Raw genomic sequence first — 25,826 nt, 5'->3', positions numbered from 1 at the left:
TATATTTAATAACTACAGATACACTACTTAGAAGTATTTCAAAATTGGCTTTAAAAGTCACATATCTTTTTACAAATACATACTTACATACACATACATTATTTGTGATGATAACTGTACATACCAAGTACTTATAAATGTCACAACATATATTCTCTTTTAACAATAATTACCTAAATCTGCAGTATTTCGATGTCATTCCAGTCCTGTATAATGTAAATTTAACCATAATACATATAGTAGAATTCTAAATTTAACAGGAAAAACAAGAAAGAAAAAAACTCTGATTTTTCTGTATGACGTTTTATACCAAAAAAAGTAGACCGACTTAGACCAAAAAAGTAGATTGACACCACTAATGAAGTCAGTGTTTAAATTCCACCTACTTACAAAGAAACCCAATATTACAGACAGAAATACCTTTGCAGCAGATACTAATGCCTCTTTATTTCTTTGCCTTTCTTCCTCCAAACATTTTTCCAGTATTTCCTGTAAATGATAAGACAGTTGGGTAGACAGTAAATGTATTATCTGAGATAATTATTTGAGGGAACAACACATCTTTCTACACTCCGAGCAAACTTCAAGTATTACCTTCTGTTCTTGAGACTGCTGAATCAAAGCTTCTTTTATTTTTTCTTTCAGCAGTTCCTTCTCTGTATCTAGCATTTCAAGGAGCCTCTGATGCTACAAGGAAAGATAAAGAGACTATGATTATGGCTCTGAGACCAATAATCTATCAACAAGGAGTATAGCTCGTGGAATTCACTGGCCTGGCCGCACTGAAATAGTCACTAGAGGAAACAATGGGTAGATTGCTGAAACGAAGACTTACCAAAAAACCCAATTCACCTTTTTCCAATCAGCGCAAAAGAACTTTTTGTGGCCCCAAACTCAGCAATGTACATGACATGAGATCTAACTTAGGCAGACTAGTCCAAATTGGAAAATAAATCAGAAAATGATAAAATGTCTTTAATCAAAATTAAATTTAGAAAAACTACTCACTAAAGTTATTAGTCTACAGCAAAAGAAGCAAATAAATAATAACTGATGTTTGATGAATGATCATAACATATTATTTGTGTTTCATTGTTAAAGAAATGGAGAGGTTATTTACTGTTCTCACTCTAAGACTCAGAAAATAAAACAGTGACAGGAATTTATGTGAGAGCTAATGTTACAATATACAGAATTCATGTATTTACTTTGACTCCAGTGTGCTAGCAAAAAAGCACACACAACCATTAGCCAGTTTTCATGGATTGGGCACTTGGAATTGAGAGTTTTCCAAGAAAATTCAACTTTTGTATCATCAAGATCTTCAACAGAGAGAAGCCAGATACTTGTTCTGGAACAGTGCTTTTATGAGGAACAAAACCAAAAAGAATATATATATTTCTACTTACAAAGATTTCACATTCAGTTACTAAAGGGCAAAGAAGAACATTTTCTCCAATTCCTCTGATTTTGAAGCCTCTTTAAATATGAACTTATTTGAATATCCAGTATTTTAAAATGGATCTATGTCTTTCAATGTTGTTCTGAGTTAAGTATTTTTTAGGGAACAGTCCACATGAAGAGTAAGTGACCAAACAGCCACGTCTAGTTAAGAGAATCTATTATTCCTATTTTTTTAAAACATTTTATTTATTTATTTGACAGACAGAGATTATAAGTGGGCGGAGAGGCAGGCAGAGAGAGAGGAAGAAGCAGGCCCCTGCTGAGCAGAGAGCCCAATGCAGGGCTCGATCCCAAGACCCTGGGATCATGACCTGAGCGGAAGGCAGAGGCTTTTACCCACTGAGCCACCCAGGCGCCCCTATTATTCCTATTTTTAAATATAAATTTATTTTTTCCCTTATTTTTCAAGAAAATAAGAAAAATCACATGATGTGTTTTTTCATTAAAAAAAAAAATCCAAACTGTGATACAAATTACAACTTGATTATGAGAAATTATTTGTACAATATCAATTTGGGAAAAGCAACTGACAAATCAGTAGACTTAACATATGCTAAGTTCTGAGACTTTAATTTCATATTCTTTTAAGTCTAGATACACATAAATGTTATTGGATCAGAAAAAAAATACATAATCCTACTTCAAATACATACATGAGAAAAAAGTTTAAAAATGTTATACCAGGCAAATAATTAGATTTAGAAATGATAAATACAATTCCCGTATGAAACCAAAAATACTCAGTTTAGGCTTTGTGGTAGGGATAAACATAACGAAATAGAAAACCAATAAAAGCTCTAAGAATTAAACTAAACAATGAAGTTTTCAGAGTCATTAATAGCTTTGAAAATCATTTCTTCTTAAAAAGAACTGTAACATTAATAAGTCAGGTTAATGGAAATCATTAAGTAATTAATTGTAAGTAGGCCAAGTTTTTCCAGTGGTCCAAGAACTAGTTAAAGAGGGTATGTTAGCTGAAATGACAATGTAGTGTTTAGAAAATTCATTCCTGATCATTATTTCTTCATTCTGACAATACACTATAATAGAAGACTACTCTTGAACTTTCTTCTATAAGAATAAACTCAAAATTACCATTGGAAAGAAGTATCCTACATAAAAGATACTTTAAGTAAAATCATCCATCTGCTTGAGAAAACACAATTAGGTTACTGAATTTCTTATACATACAGGTCATGATAGCTGATGCTTTGGGGGCATTTTTTAGGTTTCAGAGATTGTTAAAAGGGCTTTACATGGGGACGCCTGGGTGGCTCAGTTGGTTGGACGACTGCCTTCGTCTCAGGTCATGATCCTGGAGTCCCGGGATGGAGTCCTGCATAGGGCTCCCTGTTCCACAGGGAGCCTGCTTCTCTCTCTGACCTTCTCCTTGCTCATGTTCTCTCTCACTCTCTCTCAAATAAATAAATAAAATCTTAAAAAAAAAAAAAAAGGGCTTTACATGTAGTGGTACCGCATTAAATCCACAACAAACTGCTAAATCAGGCAATATTCTTCCTCATTTCAGATGAGTGGCCTGAGACTTAGAGAAGTTATGAAACTGCCAGGTCTCTAATGAATCACTTCGGCAATGATCCTATCAGTGTACTCATTATCAACAGTAATAATTACCTACTAGCTAAATGTGGCCTCAGCATTGCCCTGATGTTACCCAATATCTAAAAGCTCCTTATTACAAGTTGTATGTCAGGTAAAACCTCACTTGCATTTGGTTTTAAAAGCATTTGACTAGGGCCACCTGGGTGGCCAGGTTGGTTCAGCGTCTGCCTTTGGGCTCAGGTCATGATCTCAGGCTCCTGGGACTGAGCCAGGCATTGGGCTCCCTGCTAAGCAGGGCTCTCTGCTGCTCCTCCTGCTTGTTCTCGCTCACGCCCTCTCTTTCTGCCAAATAAATAAATAAAATCTTTAAAATAATTTGACTAACCTATACTTCTGATTTTTTTTTCAGAGTAACATTAAAATAAGATGATTTTCTGAAAAAAAGTAATAGGAGAGAGGATTCAGAAAGACCCTGAATGGCATGAGAGATGTTAACTCTTAAAATTAAAGTTAATTTATAAAATGAATAATTTACAAGTAGCTAATCAAGGACAACAGAAACGGAAAATACGTTATTCTTATAAAAGTGTCAGGTGGTAAAAAAAAAAAAAAAAAGTCTCCCAGTGTTCTATCACCTAAATGACAACCATTTAGGCAAACATCCTTCTGGAGGGCTCTCTGTGTATGTAAATATACAGCTATATGTATATATTTTATGTATTACGTTTATAACTACCACAGCCTTTTCAACTCAACAGTATTGTTTCTACAGAAACATAATTATGCTATTATTTTTATTACCCTAATTATATATTTTACCATGTCCCACTTACACATTTATGTTTACAAAATTTTCCTTTTAAAAAAATCTTGATTTTTGTGCATGTACCTTGGGAACTTATGTAATTATGGCCTCATGAAATATTCCTAGGGTTGGTATTGGCAGGTTGATGACTGAGCACAGTTTATATTTTATGCATGCCCTCAAACTGTATTCCAGAAAGAAAATACAAAATTATACCTTAGTTGACTACTGACGATCAATAGTAGGAAAAAGACAAGGTAGATTCTTCCAGAGAACAGAATCATGGACTGGATGAGCAACTAACCAAGGAAACTGTTCCACTGTTGGCACAGGGATACCAACAATATTTGGTATCTGCTATAAGCCAAGCATGGCTGTTTATTTCATCATTCTCCCTGTTTGAAAATGGGAATTTTTGTTGCATCTTTTCTGTTCTTCTTCTTCTTTCTGAATGCACTGATTATAGTTATGGGTGGTGGAGGCAAGGGCCCTTCTATTTCCACATTACTGTTTTTGTTTTTGTTTTTTTCAAAGCTCCTTTTTTTGTGGGGGGTGGCTTGAGTCAGTAATTTTCTCATTTAAGATGTTTCTCCAATGTTTGGTCATCTTTTTCAATTCATGCGTATGAAAATCTCAGACACAAAAACGCTGGTAGGAAATACTGTGTATGTGGGGAAGCTTTACAGGAACTGCAAATAGCTGGCTTTTTCATGGTTGTGGTGGCAATTTCCAAATGTCAGGTCTATGTAGCACCATTTTCTCTTAAGCTGCTCTTTTTGCCTAGAAAAAAAATTCCCCAATCTTCTCACTGGTAGGATATGGGTGAAGAGGGTATGGGTAAAAAGTTAACTATAAGGTGGATTTTGGGATAATCTCCCAGTTTTTAGTTCCAGCCTTATGAGGTCAAATTAGTAGGTCTAACTACTCCTTTGTCCTGCTAGGGTATACAGTAAGTATCTGAATTAAGAACGATGTGCATGGAAAGTTTCAACCATTCCTCCTGCTTTTCAAGCTTCACAGCACCCAGTGCCCCTTATTCCTGAGGCATTCTAGGGTTTTGTAGGACAGAGCAGCTTGTTTCATAAGGGTTTCACCTCAACGGTCTAAGATTACAATATGTTAGCCTCTGTTGAGTCAGTGAGATTTGCCTATATCTTATCCCCGTTAGTTTATTGCTTTTATTTATTTGTTTTGGTTTCTTTTGGTGTCATTTTAGTGATTTTTGAGAGAGAAGAGGTATAGAAGGTAGAAGAGATGAGCATATTTAGTTCACCGTATTTATCTAGATTTAGAATCACTTTTTTTTTAAAAAAAGATTTTATTTATCTGACAGACATTGAGATCACAAGTAGGCAGAGAGGCAGGCAAAGAGAGTGGGGGTGGGGGGGAGCTGGCTCCCCACCGAGCAGAGAGTCCAAGATAGTGACCTGAGCTGAAGGCAGAGGCTTAACCCACTGAGCCACCCAGGTGCCCCCTAGAGTCACTTTTTAAAAACACTGAATTACATCCGAGTTTCTGACTCAACCTTACGTGCCAAGCACTGTGTTAGGAACTTTACAAGTCTTACTGGGAACCCTCACAACAACCCAGAAATGTCTTAATACTTACATTTGACAGATTTTCAAATTGTGTTTCAGACAGGTTATATAAATTGCCTACATTCACAGGACTAATTAATAGTTAAACTAAAACTGGGACCCAGTAGGAGTTGAATAGAAAATCCATGGACTTTGCACTAGATTACCTAGAATCAACATACAACTAAGGGCTCTGTTACATCTCGAAGGACTTTTTCTTTGACTTTCTGAGTTTCAGTCATACACTGGGACTGTTCACCTAGTCTTATAGTTATGTGCTGGTCATGATATATAGTTATGTGCTGGTCATGATATGTCTATTCTCCCCCAATTCTTATATCTGGCCCCTTAATGGAATGTAATGGAGATGGCAAGATCACAAAAACTAGAAGGAAAGGGGACTCATTCTTGACAAATTAACTTTTATGGGGGGGGGGGGGACAAGACTGTAGGTTATTTAAGTAGCTGAATCTCTCCCATTGGAATTCCAAGAAATACACACAGCCAAAAACTTGACTCAGTAATCAATGCCTGTATCAGCCAACACATTTTCTTTTATCAAAGACATACATACTCTCAGGGAAGAGACTTTTCTGAAAGAATAGATAAACATATAAGCCACAATTACAAAAACTATATTATGGTACTTCTGTAAGGTCAAAAAAAGACATTCTTCTGTTCCATTTATATTTTGCGGGCAGCTCCTTGGAAGGGAACATATCTCATTATAATTAATACAGGCATTAGAATCTTATTCCCATAGTGTAGTAGGGTTATCATGTTTGACTGAAACACAGGCAGTAGAATCAGACAGACCTGGAGTCAATCACTAGTTCTTCCCTTATGAAAGGTACAACTTAAATTTTTCTAAGCCTCTTTTTTTCTTTTATTATATAAAGCTAATTATGCCAACCTCACAGTTTTGAAAATTAAATGATGTAATGCAGGTAATGTATCTGATACTCAAAAATGTTAACTAGACTTCCTGTCAAATAGCTGATAAAAGTATGATTATTAAGTTCACTTATGAAGAGGAATTTTTTTTCATATAAAGAATTAGTTGCTGCTCAAACATAAAGGCCTCAGAAGGAACATCCATCCCCTTTTTCAATAATAATTTCAAAAATATCTTTCAGTAAAATAGAGTGTTAACTTTTATAATCCATACCAATTTCATTTCCGTGGATATTGCTAACTGGTAGACCTTATAATCAGGGCTTTACTCCTGTCAGAGTACCTGAATCTAGGGAAAAATGATCCAAGACTAAAAGTAGTTACTCTAGACATTCCATTTTGAAAATTCTCAAATTGTTTTATTTCAATATAAATCAAGATTGCAATGTATATTTGTTTTCAACATGACTGCTGTCTTTCCTATTTCCAGACTTCAGTGAGACCAAGCCCTGTCTGTAAAATCCGACCACGACCAACCACTCTGCTATACTTTGAGCACAATGGGTAGCGGCAGCAACTTTGGATCCAAGGACACAAAACATGGATTCAAACTCTTGCTCTCCTTGTTAGCTCTACATTAGTTACGTGGTATTTGACATTTTAAATCTGAAATGCAGTATGATCTCCTGAAAGTGAGGATTAAAATCCAGTTTATAGGGGTTTTCTGATGATTAACTGATTATATAAATGAAATGTTTTTCATAAAGCATCATACCTACTTTAAGTGTTCATAATCTTTAGTTGTTAGAGTTATGAACTTCAATAGAAAATGTGAGCAGTATCCTGTGGATGTTCATTTTCTATTATTCCGTTTTTGTTAAATTCTTTTTTTTTAAGATTTTATTTCACAGAGAGAGAGAGAGAGAGAGAGAGAGAGAAAGATCACAAGTAGGCAGAGCAGCAAGCACAGAGTGGGGGAAGCAGGCTCCCTGCTGAGCAGAGAGCCCAGTATGGGGCTCGATCCCAGGACCCTGAGATCATGACTTGAGCTGAAGGCAGAGGCTTAACCTGCTGAGCCACCCAGGCGCCCCTCTATTATTCCTTTTTAAAAATTGTTTAGATGATCAATCTTTAAGGTAGAAATTCAACGACATACTTTAATATCTTATTGTTATATTAAATTATCCTACATTAAAGTTTATCTTTATGTATCAACTTATAAATTATACATAATTTCTACATCTATATGTAAATGTATAAATTCATGCTTTTTTTCAACCATGCATACGAAATATTTGCTTGGTGCCTACCAACACAGGATACTATACTAGTTTCTGGGGATGGTGCCCTCACAAATATTAATATCTAAAAGACAACCCATGAATCAATTCCTTATATTTCAATTATAGAACTATTTTGTAAGAAAAAAAAAAAACTTCAAGGAATACATTAACAATGAATTTTTCCTCTCACTGCAAAATAACTTTTAGGCTTTGGAAATAGATAGATAGATAGATAGATAGATAGATAAAAATAAACCCCTCTTCCCCCGAAAAAAAATACAACACACAAATTTTAAATGATAAGTCAGAACAGAAAAAAATATATCTATAGAGTACACGTCTCATGATGAACACTGAGCAATGTATAAGGTACTATTATACTACTACAACTGCTATTTCTACTTCCATTTTTTCTTTTGTGATAAAATATAAGTGCAACAACAAAAAAAATGCCTTGTCTTCTTTTTTAAAGACTTTATTTATTTGAAAGAGAGAATGCAAGTAGGGTGGAGCTGAGGGGAAGGGAGAGGGAGAAAGAATCTGAAGCAGACTAAGCTCAGCCCAGAGCCTGATGCAGGCTCCACCCCACAACTCTGAGATCATAACCTGAGCCAAAATCAAGAGCCAGATGCTTAACCAACTGAGCCACCCAGGTGCCCCATAACAAAAATTTTCTATTTTAACCTTTTTAAAGTAGACAAGTGGCATTAATTATATTCACAATGCTTTGGAGCCATCCCCATTGTTTCGTAATTTTTTCATAATCCCCAACAGAAACTGTGCGCCCATTAAGCAATGACTTATTGCTCCTCATCCCAGCTCCTGGTAACCTCCAACCTACTTTCTGTCTCTAAGAATTTGCCCATTTAGACGTTTCATATAAGTGGAATCAAATAGTATTCATATTTTTGTTTGGCTAATTTCACATGGCAAAATGTTTTCAAGCCTCATCTATGTTGTAATATATATATGAGTATCATTCCTGTTTATGGCTGAATGATAATCCACTGTGTACATATACCACTTTTGTTTTATCTATTCATTTGTTGATGGACACATGGGGTGTTTCCACCTTTTGACTATTAGAATTTGCTGCTATGAATATTCACATATAAAACTGTATTTTGAGTCTCTGTTTTCAATTCTTTTGAGTATAGATCTATTAGTAGAAGTATTTGGTCACATAATAATTTTGTTTAATTTTTTGAGGAACCACCAAACTGCTTTCTCTGATTACTCCATTTTTTATTCCCACAGCAATGCACAAGGAGTCTAATCTTTCCACATTCTCTATATTTATTATTTCCTTTTTTCTTATTATTTCTATAGTCATCTTAGTAATTGGAAATGGTATCTCATTGTGATTTTTTAAAAATTTCTCTAAATATGTTGAATATCTTTACAAATACTACTTCTACTTCTAATACCCTACTACAACTTTTTAACTATTAATAGTATTATTAGCACAAATAGGAAAATGACTAGAGCTCTTTTTGCAGTCTTTATAGGACTGTAGTAGAAAGTGTACTGGACTTGAGGTTTGTTTCTTGTCTGAGACTCTGCAAAAGCAGGGATGACTTTCCTCTCTGGGCCAAATGCCTTTCTTCTCTGGATGACTGTAATCACTATAAACAAGAAATTATAATGTTAACAAACAGCTTGGCCAAAAAGATTTCATCCTTCCTTTAGTCTATCTAAAATAAAGTATAAAGCATATCTGGAGATTGTCTGTATTACACCTGCCTTCTGCCTGAATACAGAATTCCTTACTTATCCAAAAGTATCAACACCCTAGAAATGGCTCACATGGTTTTTGATGGTATGAGGAATGGTAAATACTTTCTTCTGCACCTTACTAGCTGACCAATACCAAGGTGGGGATGTTCTGGACATATTTGTTGTGTCCAGAGACAAAGCTGAACCAACTGGCAACATGCAATCATAAGATTCTTGTCCAAATATTTATAACCACAGAGGAACTTCCCTGAAAATTTCAAGACATACCTTTATACATTTTAAAAAACACTATGAAAATTAATTGAAATCTATACCAGGAAATCTCATCTAAGAACAGTGAAGAGTTTACTACATTTTGCTTATCTAAAATATTCTGTTGACAGATTCATAAAAATTGAAATTTTAGAGTTTTTATAATGTTAAATAAATGCAAACTAAACAGGTCTATTAATCTTACAGAGCAGATGCTTAATGCAAAGGTCTCAAGGACAGTCCTTTGAAATTAGCCTAAAACACAGGGCATTCAGAAAGAGATTATGCTATTTCTTCCTTTTGGAAGAAGTTCTTCCAAGTGAAAAATGTTTGATGCAGACTCAAATATAAATATGGAAGTTATATGGTTTTTACTTGATTCTTATAAAAAATATTTAAAAATCTCTTCTTTCTTGGAATGTGAGTCACATGAGATATTGTAAAGAGATTTAATCACAATCACACATGGACAGTGTTTTGTATATTAAATGTTAGACTAAGCAGTTACAGAAGCTCTTGTTCAGGTATACAGTTATCTATTTATGACAGGTCCACAAACTTCACCTTATTTTATACATGGGGTATGTGCATGGGTGTGTTAAGTATATATTCTATAATGCAAACTCAAGAAGCACCATATTTCACTTTCTGTAAAGCACAAACACTGAACAAGATCAAGTGGTCTGGTAGGAAAGTCTTAAAGCACAAGCTCATATATTCCTCCATTTAACCTGACTTTACAGACACTGAATAAACTTAATAAATGTCTTAATGTAAAGTGAGTCAGAGACATTTCACCCATTCATGGACCAACACATTAAATATTGTTTAGAAAGAAAACCTAAAAAAGATGAACTATGAGATTAAATCTACTCATAGCAGTTACAAGTCCAATAATATCAATAAACTTCTTAAAGTGAATAAAATAAAACTATTATACAAGCTACACTACACTTATTTCACCTAAACAGACATATTTCTAATAGGCATGAAACAATGTAAGCAAAGAAGTTATTTGCCTTTGATTTAAGGGAGAAATACAAAGGAATGAGACAAAAATTGAGTGATACATCAGCATAAAAAAAAGGTAAGACTGGTTTATACTTCCATAATGAGGTTTCTATATTTGGAAAGTGCCCATATTATTAAATGCCAAAGATATGTCCCAATTCTAAGTTTAAGTAGAATATTTCTGCTTCACCATTTTCGAATGAAATAGCTTTTGAAAATGCATCTGAATCTTATTATTTCATCCACTTGCCTAAGTACAATACAATAAGCTTGCTTCAACAAATAGTGCCTTTCAAATGGACATATGAAATAAACAACACATGTATATAAGATACTCCCCTTAGCAAAAAAGAAAAAAAAAAGGAAACAGATTTGTCTGCACCTCCTAAGAAACATAATACAACAGGTGTAGTACTTTTCAGGAACCAATGTGATACCATAGTAACTGTCCCCAAGTCTGGTCTGTGCTTCCTACTCCTAAAATTTATCATCAGAAAATACCAATGGTTAGCTCCCAATTTCTCATGTTTGTCCATTTTATAACCTCCACTTTTATACTCTGTACAGTAACATCCCTAAACTAGTTAGAATCAGACATTTTTGAGAAATAAGCTAACAAAAGAATATTCTGATTTATTGCAGAATGAGTATCTGCTAGACAAAAATCAATATCAGGAGCACAGCTCTTACAGTTAGCATTGTGTTTCTTATGTAAAAAATTCAGTTTTATACTTATTTTGTGTATGTATATGTATGGGTGCACATATATATACACATATAATACACACATAATATTAAACATATAAAATTTTGGAATAATAAGTGTTGACGTAAGTATTAGGAATATATGTTTCATCAAACAAATGCAATTATGATAAAATGGAAATCATTAAACTTGTTGAAATGAATGAATTGTTACCCTTAATTGGATACTCCCTGAAGTAAGGACAGTCTACACAAAGTTTCTAATACTGAAATACTACAACTGAGTAATCTGTCTATAAAGATGAGGTATATAAAAATGAATTAAAAAAATAAGGTATAATTATTGATCTCATAATTTTTAGATGTCAGGGAAATGAACACTCTTATATTAGGTAAACTCATTAATCATTATTAGTGTATTTTCAAAAACCCATTTTGTACAATAGTAGGAGACTGTTTATAATGCAAAAGAATAAAAACAATACATAAGAAGATACAGCGAAATTTGTTATAAAAGTATAAAAGCCAAAACATTTAAAATGTCCAACAAATGGGTTCAGTATAAGAAACGATAGTATGTCAACTAAAAGGAGTATCATATGATTATTAAGCATAAAACTACGCATCAATATAGAGTTATGTTTGGGGGAGTCTAGTGGCTCAGGGGGTTAAAGCCTCTGCCTTCAGCTCAGGTCATGATCTCAGGGTCCTGGGATCGAGCTGTGCATCAGGCTCTCTGCTCAGCAGGGAGCTTGCTTCCCCCTCTCTATCTGCCTGCCTCTCTGCCTACTTGTGATCTCCATCTGTCAAATAAATAAATTAAATCTTTAAAAAAATATATGGAATTATATTTGTAAATATATTTATATTTAGATAATTATATAAATAAATGTATATTTATAAAATACAATTGAAGAAAAACCACAAGATTATCTAAAGCCATCATTATTATAACTGTAGTATTATAAGTACTTGAAAAAATATTGAAAAGGATCATAAGAAAAAGAACACTATTTTATTGGGAGACTGGTGGAATAGAATACTATTCTTTTTAAATTACTACCATTCTAATAAAATTCAAAAGACAAAAAACAGAATGTCCTGAAATGGCAGTAGGAATATCATAAGGGATCTATAAGGGAAAAATGGTAGACAGGACTAAAATGTACTGAAAATACTTAAAAATAATCTAACATACATATCATCTATATTTTAGCAAAAAAATTGAAAAGCTGTGAAAATGCAGATCTTTCACAAGTAATTTACTCTTTTTTTTTTGTTGTTAAATTTTACAAGGTATAGAAAAACACAGACATAGGGGAAAATCTGGATTAGGTATATTTTGATGGGTAAATATTTGATCCTAGTGCTCAAATCTGACCCTATTGGTCTATGTTATATTATCAGCCATTTGGAATTAAGACCTTCCATAATCTAGTCCTGGTAAATTTTTTCCCCAAAGTAATATATCTCCAAAGTCATTTCTTCTACATTTATTCGTTACACCACCATTTCCATATTTCTCAACACATTTAATAGATACTCTCAAAAATGTTTTATGGATAAAAGAAGATTAATTAAAAGCTGTGTATTTGGGTAGAATATTTAATTAACATGATGAGTATTTTAAAACAGTAGATAAATGGAAAACAAACAAATAAATAAATATAAACCACTAGATAGGAATAAAGCACACATGACCTCCTAAAAGTGTTTCATTAACATGTTTTTCTATAGAACATCTTGGATTTTTACTCTGAGAGGTATGGTTTGGAAAGGGGTAGTTTAAACCATTATTGTCTTGCCAGGTTCTTTGCTGATTCTAACAATTTTAGAGGAAAAATGAATACCATTTTAAAGCTCATTAATAAAACAAAATTTTTATAATTTATATGAAACAAAGGAATAAATAAAAAGTGAATTTTATATTTTTCTAGTTACATGATCCAAATATACCATGAAAATCTCAGTAAAAAATTGTTGGACAAATACAAAACAATCCTTTTAAATATTACTGAGCTGATAAGACAGTTATGTAAGTAGGCAAAACTGATAAAAAGCACAAATTCATGGAGATAAACAAGGTTTGAATACATTTAACTTTTCTTTGGAGACCTGAGGAATGCTAAAATTAAGAGTTTTGTTTTTAATAGGCTATGCTTACAAACAGAAACAAAACCTAAGGGTTGAAAAGGAGAAAGTTAGGACACTCACATAAAGCTATAAGGCCTGAAACATAACACTCTAAGTTGGTAAACTAGAAAGAACCCATAAAACAAAGAGAATCGGAAAGGGGTTTTTTTTGAGTTGGAGTGCGGAGAGAATGAGGACGGATGTTCCCTGCTAATTCATAATCACATGCTACATTTTTGCAAGTTTGGGGCAAAAATTCCCACACACAATATTTCAAAAATTCACAATTAAAACTTTGCCCCTGAAGGACTGTTAGAAGGACAACAATTATTCCATGGAAGAACTGACCTTAAACCTAAGCATCAAAGAATTATCACAATTAAAATTCCAATGAGGATGATCTCACAAACATAAAATACAAAATATCCAAGGAAACAAGGTAGCATAAATGTGAGAAGAAAGCTGTGCAGAATCAGAACTAAAAAAGCGGCAGACACCAGAAGGACTCAATACAAATTATTTGCAAAAAAGTACATTTAACATATTTTTAATTTTTTTTATTTTTTTATTGACATATAATGTATTATTGGCTCTAGGGGTACAGGTCTGTGAATTGCCCGGTTTACACACTTCACAGCACTCACCATAGCACATACCCAATATCCATAACCCAACCACCCTCTCCCTATCACCCTCTGCCAAGCAAACGTCAGTTTGTTTTGTCAGATTAAGACTCTTACGGTTTGTCTCCCTCCCGATCCCATCTTGTTTCATTTATTCCTTTTCTATCCCCCAACACCCCCATGTTGCCTCTCAACTTCCTTGTATCAGGGAGATCATATGATAATTGTCTTTCTCTGATTGACTTATTTCGCTACACATAATACCCTCTAGTTCCATCCATGTCGTCGCAAATGGAAAGATTTCATTTCTTTAGATGGCTGCATCGTATATATATATATAACACATCTTCATTATCCATTCATCTGTTGATGGAAATCTAGGTTCTTTCCATAGTTTGGCTATAGTGGACATTGCTGCTCGCAAATGGCAAGATTTCATTTCTTTTGATGGCTGCATAGTACTCCATTGTATATATATAACACATCTTCTTTATCCCTTCATCTGTTGACAGAAATCTAGGTTCTTTCCATAGTTTGGCTATAGTGGACATTGCTGCTATAAACAGTTGGGTGCATATGCCCCTTCGGATCACTACATTTGTAACGTTAGGGTAAATATCCAGTAGTGTGATTGCTGGGTCTAGGGTAGCTCTATTTTCACATTTTTCAGGAACCTCCATGCTGTCCTCCAGAGTGGTTGCACCAGCTTGCATTCCCACCAACAGTGTAGGCGGATTCCCATTTCTCCACATCCTCACCAGCACCTGTCATTTCCTGACTTGTTAATTTTAGCCATTCTGACTGGAATGAGGTGGTATATCATTGTAGTTTTGATTTGTACTTCCCTGATGTTGAGTGATGTGGAGAATTTTTTCATGTATCTGTTGGCCATCTGGATGTCTTCTTTGCAGAAATGTCTATTCATGTACTGTGCTCATTTCTTGATTGGATTATTTGTTCTTTGGGTGTTGAGTTTGATAAGTTCTTTATACATTTTGGATACTAGCCCTTTACCTGATTTGTCATTTGCAAATATCTTCTCCCATTCTGTCAGTTGTCTTTTGGTTTTGTTAACTGTTTCCTTTGCTGTGCAAAAGCTTTTGATCCTCATGGAGGCCCAATAGTTCATTTTTGCCCTTGCTTCCCTTGCCTTTGGTGATGTTTCTGGGAAGAAGTTGCTTTCTGTGTTCTCCTCAAGGTTTTTGATGGATTCCTTTCTCACATTGAGGTCCTTCATCCATTTTGAGTCTACTTTCATGTGTGGTGTAAGGAAATGGTCCAATTTCATTTTTCTGCATGTGGCTGTCCAATTTTCCCAACACCATTTGTTGAAGAGACTTTTTTCCATTCGACATTCTTTCCTTCTTTGTCAAAGATTACTTGACCATAGAGTTGAGGGTCTATTTCTGGGCTTTCTATTCGGTTCCATTGATGGATGTGTCTGCTTTTGTGCCAGTAACATACTGTGTTGATGACAACAGCTTTGTAACAGTGCTTGAAGTCTGGAATTGTGATGCCACCAATTTTGGCTTTCTTTTCAACATTCCTCTGGCTATTTGGGGTCTTTTCTGGTTCCATATAAATTTTAGGATTATTGGTTCCATTTCTTTGAAAAAAAAAAAAAGGATGGGATTTTAATAAGGATTGCATTAAACATGTAGATTGCTTTAGACAGCATAGACATTTTCACAATATTTGTTATTCCAATCCATAAGCATGGAACATTTTTCCATTTCTTTGTGTCTTCCTCAATTTCTTTCATGAGTACTTTATAGTTTTCTGAGTATAGATTCTGTGCCTCTTTGGTTAGGTTTATTCCTAAGTATCTTATGGTTTTGGGTGCAATTGTAAATGGGATTGACTCCATAATTTCTCTTTCTTCTGTCTTGCTGTTGGTGTAGAGAAATGCAACTGATTTCTGTGCATTGATTTTATATCCTGACACTTTACTGAATTCCTGTACAAGTTCTAGCAGATTGGGAGTGGAGTCTTTTGGGTTTTCCACATAAAGTATCATATCATTTGCAAAGAGTGATAGATTGACGACTTCTTTGCCAATTTGGATGCCTTTAATTTCTTTTTGTTGTCTGGTTGCTGAGGCTAGAACTTCTAGTACTGTGTTGAATCGCAGTGGTGATAATGGACACCCCTGCCATGTTCCTGTCCTTAGTGGAAAAGCCCTCAGTTTTTCTCCATTGAGAATGATGCTTGCAGTGGGTTTTTCATAGATGGTTTTGATGATATTGAGGTATGTACCCTCTATTGATCAAGAAAGGATGCTGTACTTTGTCAAATGCTTTTTCAGCATATATTGAGAGTATCAAATGGTTCTTGTTCTTTCTTTTATTAATATATTGTATCGCATTGATTGATTTGCGGATGTTGAACCAAACTTGCAGCCCTGGAATAAATCCCACGTGGTCATGGTGAATTATCCTTTTAATGTACTGTTGGATCCTATTGGCTAGTATTTTGGTGAGAATTTTTGCATCTGTGTTCGTCAAGGATATTAGTCTGTAATTCTCTTTTTTGATGAGATCTTTGTCTGGTTTTAGGAACAAGGAAATGCTGGCCTCATAAAATTAGTTTGGAAGTTTTTCTTCTATTTCTATTTTTTGGAACAGTTTCAGGAGAATAGGTATTAATTCTTCCTCAAATGTTTGGTAGAAATCCCCTGGGAAGCAATCTGGCCCTGGGCTCTTATTTTTTGGGAGATTTCTCATGACTGCTTCAATCTCCTGACTGGTAATGGGTCTGTTCAGGTTTTCTATTTCTTCCTGGTTCAGTTGTGGTAGTTTATGAGACTCTAGGAATGCATCCATTTCATCCAGATTGTCAAATTTGCTGGCGCATAGTTGCTCATAATATGTTCTTATAATTGTTTGTATTTCTTTGAAGTTGGTTGTGATGTTTCCTCTTTCATTCATGATTTTATTTACTTGGGTCCTTTCTTTTTTCGTTTTGATAAGTCTGGCCAGGGGTTTATCAATTTTACTAATTCTTTCAAAGAACCAGCTCCTTGTTTCATTGATTTGTTCTACCGGGTTTTTTTGGTTTCTATGTCATTGATTTCTGCTTTGAATTTTATTATTTCCCTTCTGCTGGGTTTAGGCTTTCTTTGTTGTTCCATTTACAGCTCCTTTAGGTGTAGGGTTAGGTTGTGTATTTGAGACCTTTGTTTCTTGAGAAAGGCTTGTATCACTATATATTTTCCTCTCAGGACTGCCTTTGCTGTGTCCCACAGATTTTGAACTGTTGTGTTGTCATTATCATTTGTTTCCATGAATTTTTTCAATTCTTCTTTAATTTCCTGCTTGACCCATTCATTCTTTAGAAGGAGACTCTTTAGCCTCCATGTATTTGGGTTCTTTCCAAATTTCCTCTTGTCATTGAGTTCCAGCTTCAGAGCACTGTGGTCTGAAAATATTCAGGGAATGATTCCAATCTTTTGTTACCAGTTGAAAACTGATTTGTGACCCAGGATGTGATATTCTGGAGAATGTTCCATGTGCACTAGAGAAGAATGTGTATTCTGTTGTTTTGGGATGGAATGTTCTAAATATATCTGTGATGTCTATTTGGTCCAGAGTGTCATTTAAGGCCTTTCCTTTTTGATCTTTCATTGGATGATCTATCCATTTCAATGAAAGTGGTGTTAAAGTCCTCTATTACTGTATTATTACTGTATTATTGTTGATGTGTTATTTTGATTTTGTTATTAATTGGTTTATATAGTTGGCTGCTCCCACGTTAGGGGCATAGATATTTAAAATTGTTAGCTCTTCTCATTTGACAGACCCTTTGATTATGATATAGTGTCCTTCCTCATCTCTTATTTTAGTCTTTGGCTTAAAATCTAATTGATCTGATATAAGGATTGCCACCCCAGCTTTCTTTTGATGTCCATTAGCATGGTAAATTGTTTTCCACCCCCTCACTTTAAATCTGGAGGTGTCTTTGGGTCTAATATGAGTTTCTTGTAGACAACATATTGATGGTTGTTGTTGTTGTTGTTTTTTTAATCCCTTCTGATACCCTGTGTCTTTTGATTGGGGCATTACCCCATTTAGATTCAGGGTAACTATTGAGAGACATGAATTTAGTGCAGTTGTATTACCTGTAAGGTGACTATTACTATATAAACTAGTCTCTGTTCCTTTCTGATCTACTATTTTTAGGCTCTCTCTTTGCTTAGAGGACCCCTTTCAATATTTCCTGTAGAGCTGGTTTGGTGTTTACAAATTCTTTGAATTTTTGTTTGTCCTGGAAGCTTTTTATCTCTCCTTCTATTTTCAATGATAGCCTAGCTGGATATAGTATTCTTGGCTGCATGTTTTTCTCATTTAGTGCTCTGAATATATCATGCCAGTTTTTTCTGGCCTGCCGGGTCTCTGTGGATAAGTCTGCTGCCAATATAATATTTTTATCATTGTATGTTACAGACTTCTTGTCCTGGGCTGCTTTCAGGATTTTCTCTTTGTCACTAAGACTTGTAAAGTTTTACTATTAGATGACCGGGTATGGGCGTATTCTTACGATTTTGAGGGGGGGGTTTCTGTACCTCGTGGATTATGATGCTTGTTCCTTTTGTCATATTAGGGAAATTCTCTCCAATACTTCTCTCCAATATACCTTCTGCTCCCTTCTCTCTTTCTTCTTCTTCTGGAATCCCAATTATTCTAATGTTGTTTCATCTTATGGTATCACTTATCTCTCGAGTTCTCCCCTCGTGGTCCAGTAGCTGTTTGTACCTCTTTTGCTCAGCTTCTTTATTCTCTGTCATCTGGTCTTCTATATCACTAATTCTCTCTTCTGTCTCATTTACCCTCACAGTAAGAGCATCCATTTTTGATAGCACCTCAATAGCTTTTTTGATTTCAGCTTGGTTAGATTTTAGTTCTTTTATTTCTCCAGACAGGGTTTCTCTAATATCTTCCATGCCTTTTTCAAGCCCAGCTAGCACCTTGAGAATCATCATTCTATACTCTAGATCTGACATATTCCCAATGTCCACCTTGTCATTTTATTCAGATAAAAATATATGAAGGAGAGAATAAAATACTAAAAGGGTGGCAATGACCCCAGAAAAGTGTGCATTAACCAAATCAGAAGAGACCCCAAATTGTGGGGGGAAGAAAGGGGGTAAAAAGTTAAAAATAATTAAAAAAAAAAAGAAAGAAAAATTATATATTAAACTGGTGAATAGAACAGAGCCACCCACTAAATTTGAGGAGTATTTTTCTCTCTTAAAAGAAACTACCTCCCCAAAATTTAAAGAAAGAAAAAAAAAAAATATATATATATATACACACATACATACATACACACACACACACACACACAAATAAGGGTAAACACAATGAAGGGATGGAATATGACTGTAAAGATGAAAATATTTAAAAAATTCTAAAAAAGGAGTTGATAATATAAGTTGGTTGGGAAAAGAAAGAAAAAGAAAGTGGAGAGAATTTGCTTAGCCTGGAGACTAGAACAAAGGCCTGTGCTAGATTTAGGGTATATTTTGATCTATTAGAAGAAGTTGCATCCCAAAATTTTTTAGAAGAAAAAACCCTATGTGTATAGAAAAATTATGTTAGATACAATGAAGGATAAAATATAGCTATAATAATGAAGGTTCAAAAAGATTTTTTTTAATGAAAGGTATTGTTAAGATTAACTAGTTAAAAAAACATTAAAAGAGGAAAGAGTAAACGTTAAAACAATTAGAAAAATAAAAAATAAAATTTAAAACAACTAATTAACTTCTCAAAACTAAAGAATCATGGGGAGAAAGCCATGAATTCCATGCTTTGCTTTCCCCTCCTCTGGAATTCTGCCATTCTCCTTGGTAAGTGAACTTGGTCTTGCTGGATTTCTTGCTGATCTTCCAGGGGAGGGGCCTGCTGTAGTGATTCTCAAGTGTCTTTGCCCGAGGTGGAACTGCACAGCCCTTCTAGGGGCCAGAGAAAGTAATCTGCCCCGAGTTCGCTCGGGGAGTTTTTGTTCCCTGAATGCCTCCCAAAGAGTTCTGGAGGACAGGAATGAAAATGGTGGCCTCCCAAACTTCGGCCCGAGGAGCCAAGAGCTTGGAGCCCCACTCCTCAGTGACCCTCAGAGAAAAGTGCTCAATCACTCCCATCTCCCTAGCCTCCCGATGAGCTCCAAGCTCACCCAGCCTGTGACCAAGTGTTTCTGTCTCTGGCACACAGCCCCACCTGGAGTCTCCAAACCCATCAGATCCCTGGCACTCTTCCAGGGGTGTCTCCCCAGATCTGCCACTTGTGGGGTCCCTGCTCAAAGAGCAGTAGCCTGACTGTGCCACAGATCACAGTTTAAGGTAGCCCCGAGTTGAGAGTTCACTCCTCAGCTCTGTCTCTAGCTGGCTTTCCTGCTCTAATACCTGCAAGCTCTGCGACACTCAGACACCCCCCGATCCTTCTGTGACCCTGTGGGACCTGACACCACACTGTTCCTGTGAGAGCTCCATCCCCGCCTAGCCTCTGGAGCAATGTTCCTCAGTAGAGCAGACTTTTAAAGGTTCTGATTTTGTGCTCCATTGCTCCGCTGCTTGATGGGAGCTGGCCCCTCCTCCTGCAGTCTATCTTCCCGTCGCTTTGGATTCACTTCTCCGCAGGTCCTACCTTTCAGAAAGTGGTCAATTTTCTGTTTCTAGAATTGCTGCACTTATTCTCTTCGATTTCCTGTTGGATTTGTAGGTGTTTGGAAGGGTTGGATAAACTATCTAGCTGATCTTCTGCTACCTGATGTCATCTCAGCCTGCTACTCCTCTGCCACCTTGACTCCTCCCCCTCATTTAACCTATTTTTTTAAAGTGTCAAAAGTATGAGTAAGAGATAAGACATAAAATGAACATATATATGACTGGAAAAATATCATAAGGAATATGAAAATGAAATATACATTAAGTGAAAGTTAAAGCTCAATGTTTGGCTTAAGTTTCATTTTATGCAGAAAAGGACGGACAATAAGACAGATGTGAAAAGACTGCACAGGAAAGAACACAGATAAAAATATTTTAAAATATGCTAGAGAAGTATGAGAGACACTGATGACAGATCAAGAAAGTTTAACATATTCTATTAGAGTTCTGGAGGGAAATAACAGAGCGAATGAGATAGAAGCAATTATCCATATTAAAACCCAATACAAAACATAATAATTTTTTTTAAAATTTCACACCAAGCAGTACTAGGTGAAAAAGCAGAACTCAAAGCAAAAAGAGATTCTGTATCAGCAGCCATAAAGAAATAATTAATCACCTATAAAAATGGTAATTAGTATTAACTCAGAATTACATGTGTAGCAAAACTACTCTAGGAGAATGAGAAAGAAATAAGTTTATTGTGATTTTTTTAAAAAGTTTACCAAGAACACACCTACACAGAAGGACTTTCCAGTGCTATCCACTTTTAATTTCATCTCAATGGATGTAGAAAGTGATTTAATAAAATACAATATCTTTTCATGATAAACACTTATTGTGATAAACACCTATCATGATAAAACACAATAAATGTTCTCATATAAACACAGGATTAAAAACTATCATGATAAACATGATAAGCACATGACAATTTGAATATAGAAGAAACATAACTCAACATAATAAAGACCATATATAACAAGTTCATGGCTAACAGCATACATCATATCCAATGGTGAAAGGTTGAAAGCTTTCAGAAATAAGACAAAGCTTTCAGCCCTTCTATTCAACATAATACTGGATGTTCTAGTCAGAACAATTAGTTAATAATAAAAGGCATTTAAACTAGAAAGGAAGAAGAGAAATTATCACTGTTTGCAGATGACATAAACTTACACCTAGAAAATCCTAAATTGGCACCAAAAAGTGTTATAAAAATGAAATTAGTAAAGAGGGGCCTGGTGGCTCAGTTGGTTAAGTGTCTGCTTTCAGCTCACGTCATGATCTCAGGGTCCTGGGATCCAGCCCCAGATCAGGCTCCCTGCTGAGGGATTCTGCTTCTGTCTCTCATTATCCCATCCTCTCTCTCTCTCTCAAATAAATAAAATCTTAAAAAAAAAAAAATAGAATCAGTAAAGTTGCAAGATATAAAACAAATATACAAAACTAAGTTCTGCTGCTGTACACTAACAAAGAACTATCTAAAAAAGAAATAAAACAATCCCGATTACTATAGCTTCAAGAACAATTAAATACTTAGAAACAAATTTAAACAACATGAAATATATGAACACAAAAAATTGTAAGACATTGATGAAAGAACTTGAAGAAGACACAAGAAAATATCCCATGTTCATGAAGTGGAAGAGTTAATATTGTTAAAATGTCCATGCTATCCAAAGCTGTCAACAGATTCAAAGCAATTCCTATCAAAATTCCATGGCATTTTTCAGAAAAACAATTCTAAAATTTTATGGAACCACAAAAGACCCTGAATAGTCAAAACAATACAAAAAAAAAAAAAAGCAAAAGTGGCACATCATACTTTGTTTTTAAATTATATTACAAAGCAACAGTAATCAAAACCATATGCTAATGGCATAAAATAGGCACACAGACCAAGGGAATATAGTCAAGATCCCCAAAAATAAACCTATTTTTATAAAATCATTTATATTTGACAAAAAAGCTAAGAACAATCAGTGGAGAAAGGATAGTCTCTTCAATAAATGGTACTGCACAAGAATAAAACTGGACCCTTAGCACATACCATACACAAAAAATTAACTAAAAATGGATTAAAAACTAAAATGCAATACCTGATGCCTTAAAAATCCTAGAAGAAAATACAGGGAAAAATCTCCTTAACATGATTAGTCTTAGAAATTACTTTTTTTTTTTTTTAAATGGCAGCAACAGCACAAACCAAAACAAGTGAGACTACATAAGACCAAAAGTTGGGTACAACAAAAGAAGCAAATGAGAACAATAAAAAGGAAACCTACAGAATGGGAGAAAATATTTGTAAAGCGTACATCTGATAAGGGGTTAATATCCAAAATATATAAGGGACTCATACAACTCAGTACCAATAATATGTCAATAGAAACTTTCAAACTTGGAGAGCAAAGAGGCAAATGGAGAGAGACAGAGAGAGAGACTAAAAGAGAAAACCCCAAGAGAATTATCCAAGAATTGTAGGATTACTACAAAAATGTACCACACATTTAATTAAAATACTAGAAGGAGAATAAAATGTGAAAGAAATGGAAGAAATATTTCAAGCAATAATGACTAAGAATTTCTTCAAATTAATGTCAGACACTAAACAACAAATCCAGGAATATTCCCCCAAAGAATGAATTCCTCCCAAAATGAAACCTATTATATGAAAATGAAACATATTATATTCTAACTGATGTAAAACAAAGTAAAGAAAAACTCTGAAAGAAGTCAGGGATGGGCTGGTGGAACATCTAACTAAAGGAGGAGCAAAGATAAGAATTGCATCCAAGTAATCCTCAGAAACCAATGTAAATAAGAAAATGAAGTGAAATATTTGAAGTAACGAGAAAAAAAAAAACACAAACCTAAAATTACATTTTGAGATTATCATGCCAAAGCAAGGGAGAAATAGAGGCTTTCTCAAACGAACAAAAATTGAGATAATTTGTTGCCACTAGGCCTGACTTGAAAGAAATGTTTTTCTAATAAAAAACTCAAAATCACCAACTCAATTTTGAAGGAGAAAAGCAAAGTTGGAGGACTGACATTATCTGACTTCCAGACTTGATATAAAACTACAGTAATCATGAGAGTGTGGCTGCTGGCAAAAAAATAACAGACAAATAGAACAACAGAAAAGAACAGAAGGTCTGGGTGGCTTAGTCAGTTTAGTGTCTGACTCGTGATTTCGGCTCAGGTCAAAATTGAGCACTACACTGGGCTCCACGATCAGCAAGGAGTCTGCTTGGGATTCCTCTCTCCCACAACCTCTGCCTCTCCCCCCATCTAACAAAAAAAAATAAATATTTTAAAGAATAGAACAGAAGAGGGAGTTCAGAAATAAACCTTTGTAACTGAAGTCAACTGATCTTTGATAAAGAAGCAAAGGCAATAGTACAATGGAACAAAGTCTTTTCAACAAATGGTGCTAGCACAACTGAACATTCATGTGTAAAAATATAAATCTAAACTTCAACCTTACCCACTTCACATACATTAACTCAAATTGGATCACAGACCCAAATGTAAGATATGAAATTTATGAACATCCTAGAAGTTGACATAAAAGAAAACCTGTAAAACCTTGAGTATGACAGTGATTTAAATCCATGAAAGAACATTAAGCTGGACTTCATTAAAACTGAAAATGTCTACTCTAAGAATTATCTAGAAAATGATAAAACAAGCTATATATTAAAAGAAAATATTTGCAAAAGACACATCTAATACGACTGTTAAGCAAAATATATAAAGAACACTTAAATCTCAAAAATAAGAATATAAAGAAGGTGATTGAAAAATAGGTAAAACACCAAAAGAACCACCTGAACAAAGACACAGATGGTATATAAGCATATGAAAAAGTGGTCAACATCATACGTTATTTGAAGATTACAAATTAAAAAAGATATCATTATACACTTATTAGAATGGTCAAAATCCCAAACACTGAACATGAAATATTGGTGAGGTTGCAGAGCAGCAGGAATTCTCATTCATTGCTGGTCAGAATGCAAAATGGTACAGGAAGACAGTTGGGCAGTTTTTTATAAAACTAAAAATACTCTTACCATTCAATCCAGCAATCTCATCCTTTGCTATTTACCCAAATGAGCTGAAAATGTATGCCCACATAAAAACCTGCACAAAGTATTTATAGCAGCTTTATTCATAATTACCAAAACTTGGAGAAAAACAAGATATCCTTCAGTAGCTGAATGTGTAACTGTGCTTCATTCAGACACTAAAGTATTATTCAGTGCAAAAGGAGATGTATTATCAAGCCAAGAGAAGACATTTAAAGACATTTAGAAGACATTTAAAGGCATACAACCAAGTGAAAAAAGTCAATTTGAAAAACCTACACACTGCAGTATTCCAACTACATGACATTCTGGAAAATGCAAAACTATGGAGGCAGTAAAAATGTTAGTGGTTAGTAGGGCTAGAGTGGAAGGGAGGATGAAAAGGTGAAACCAGAGGAATTTTAGGGCAGTGAAACCATTCTGAATGATACTACAGTGGCAGATACATGTCATTATATATTTGTTTAAACCTAAAGAACACCAAAAATGAATCCTAATGTAAACTGCAGACTTCTGATGGCAAAAATGTATCAATATAGATATCATGGGAACAGAATACTGATGGTAGCAAATGTACAACTGTGTTGTGGGATGTTGACAGTAGGAAAGATTGTGCATGTACAGGAGGTATGTGGGAATTCTCCATACTTTCTGTTCAGTTTTGCTGTGAATATTAAATATCTCTAAAACAATAAAGTCTAATTAAGAGAAAAAGATTTTCATGCCATATTAACAATAAAAATACAGCTACATCCACCTTATAAGAGATATACTGAAACCCCAAAAGACTGTTAACTAATGAATTGTAAAGAGCTTTAGACAAATTCTAACCAAGACAAAACTTAGCCATATTAATATCGACAACAGACTTTAGGCAAAAGGGATTCCTAGAATGAAGACATCACTACAAAATGATACCAGGAATAAAAAACAAATTTAAATTTATATGCACATAATAACATAGCCTCATAATATATAAAGCAAGAACCAACAGTACTGCAAAAAAAACCTGGTGGCCCTATTATTA

The 25,826-nt window shown here is 34.6% G+C and overlaps 1 protein-coding gene across 7 annotated transcripts in view; it reads right to left on the bottom strand.

The window, feature by feature from the left end:
• CCDC91 (coiled-coil domain containing 91) overlaps positions 1-25,826 on the bottom strand; it is a 347,143-nt gene that overhangs the window by 116,035 nt on the left and 205,282 nt on the right. For all 7 annotated transcript variants that reach the window (XR_009356756.1, XM_059185849.1, XM_059185848.1 and 4 more), the window contains 2 exons: positions 595-687; positions 421-489 (listed from right to left, as the gene is read on the bottom strand). Coding sequence is in view for 6 of the 7 variants with exons in the window: in XM_059185849.1 (XP_059041832.1) it covers positions 421-489; positions 595-687 (162 nt within the window). In the remaining variant the exon portion in view is untranslated. The remainder of the gene's footprint in view (positions 1-420; positions 490-594; positions 688-25,826) is intronic.

This window comes from Mustela lutreola, chromosome 8 (assembly GCF_030435805.1).
Source record: "Mustela lutreola isolate mMusLut2 chromosome 8, mMusLut2.pri, whole genome shotgun sequence".
NCBI classification, from domain to species: Eukaryota; Metazoa; Chordata; class Mammalia; order Carnivora; family Mustelidae; genus Mustela; species Mustela lutreola.
Note: the sequence above shows the minus strand (reverse complement) of the source record. Positions and strands in the feature narration are given on the sequence as shown.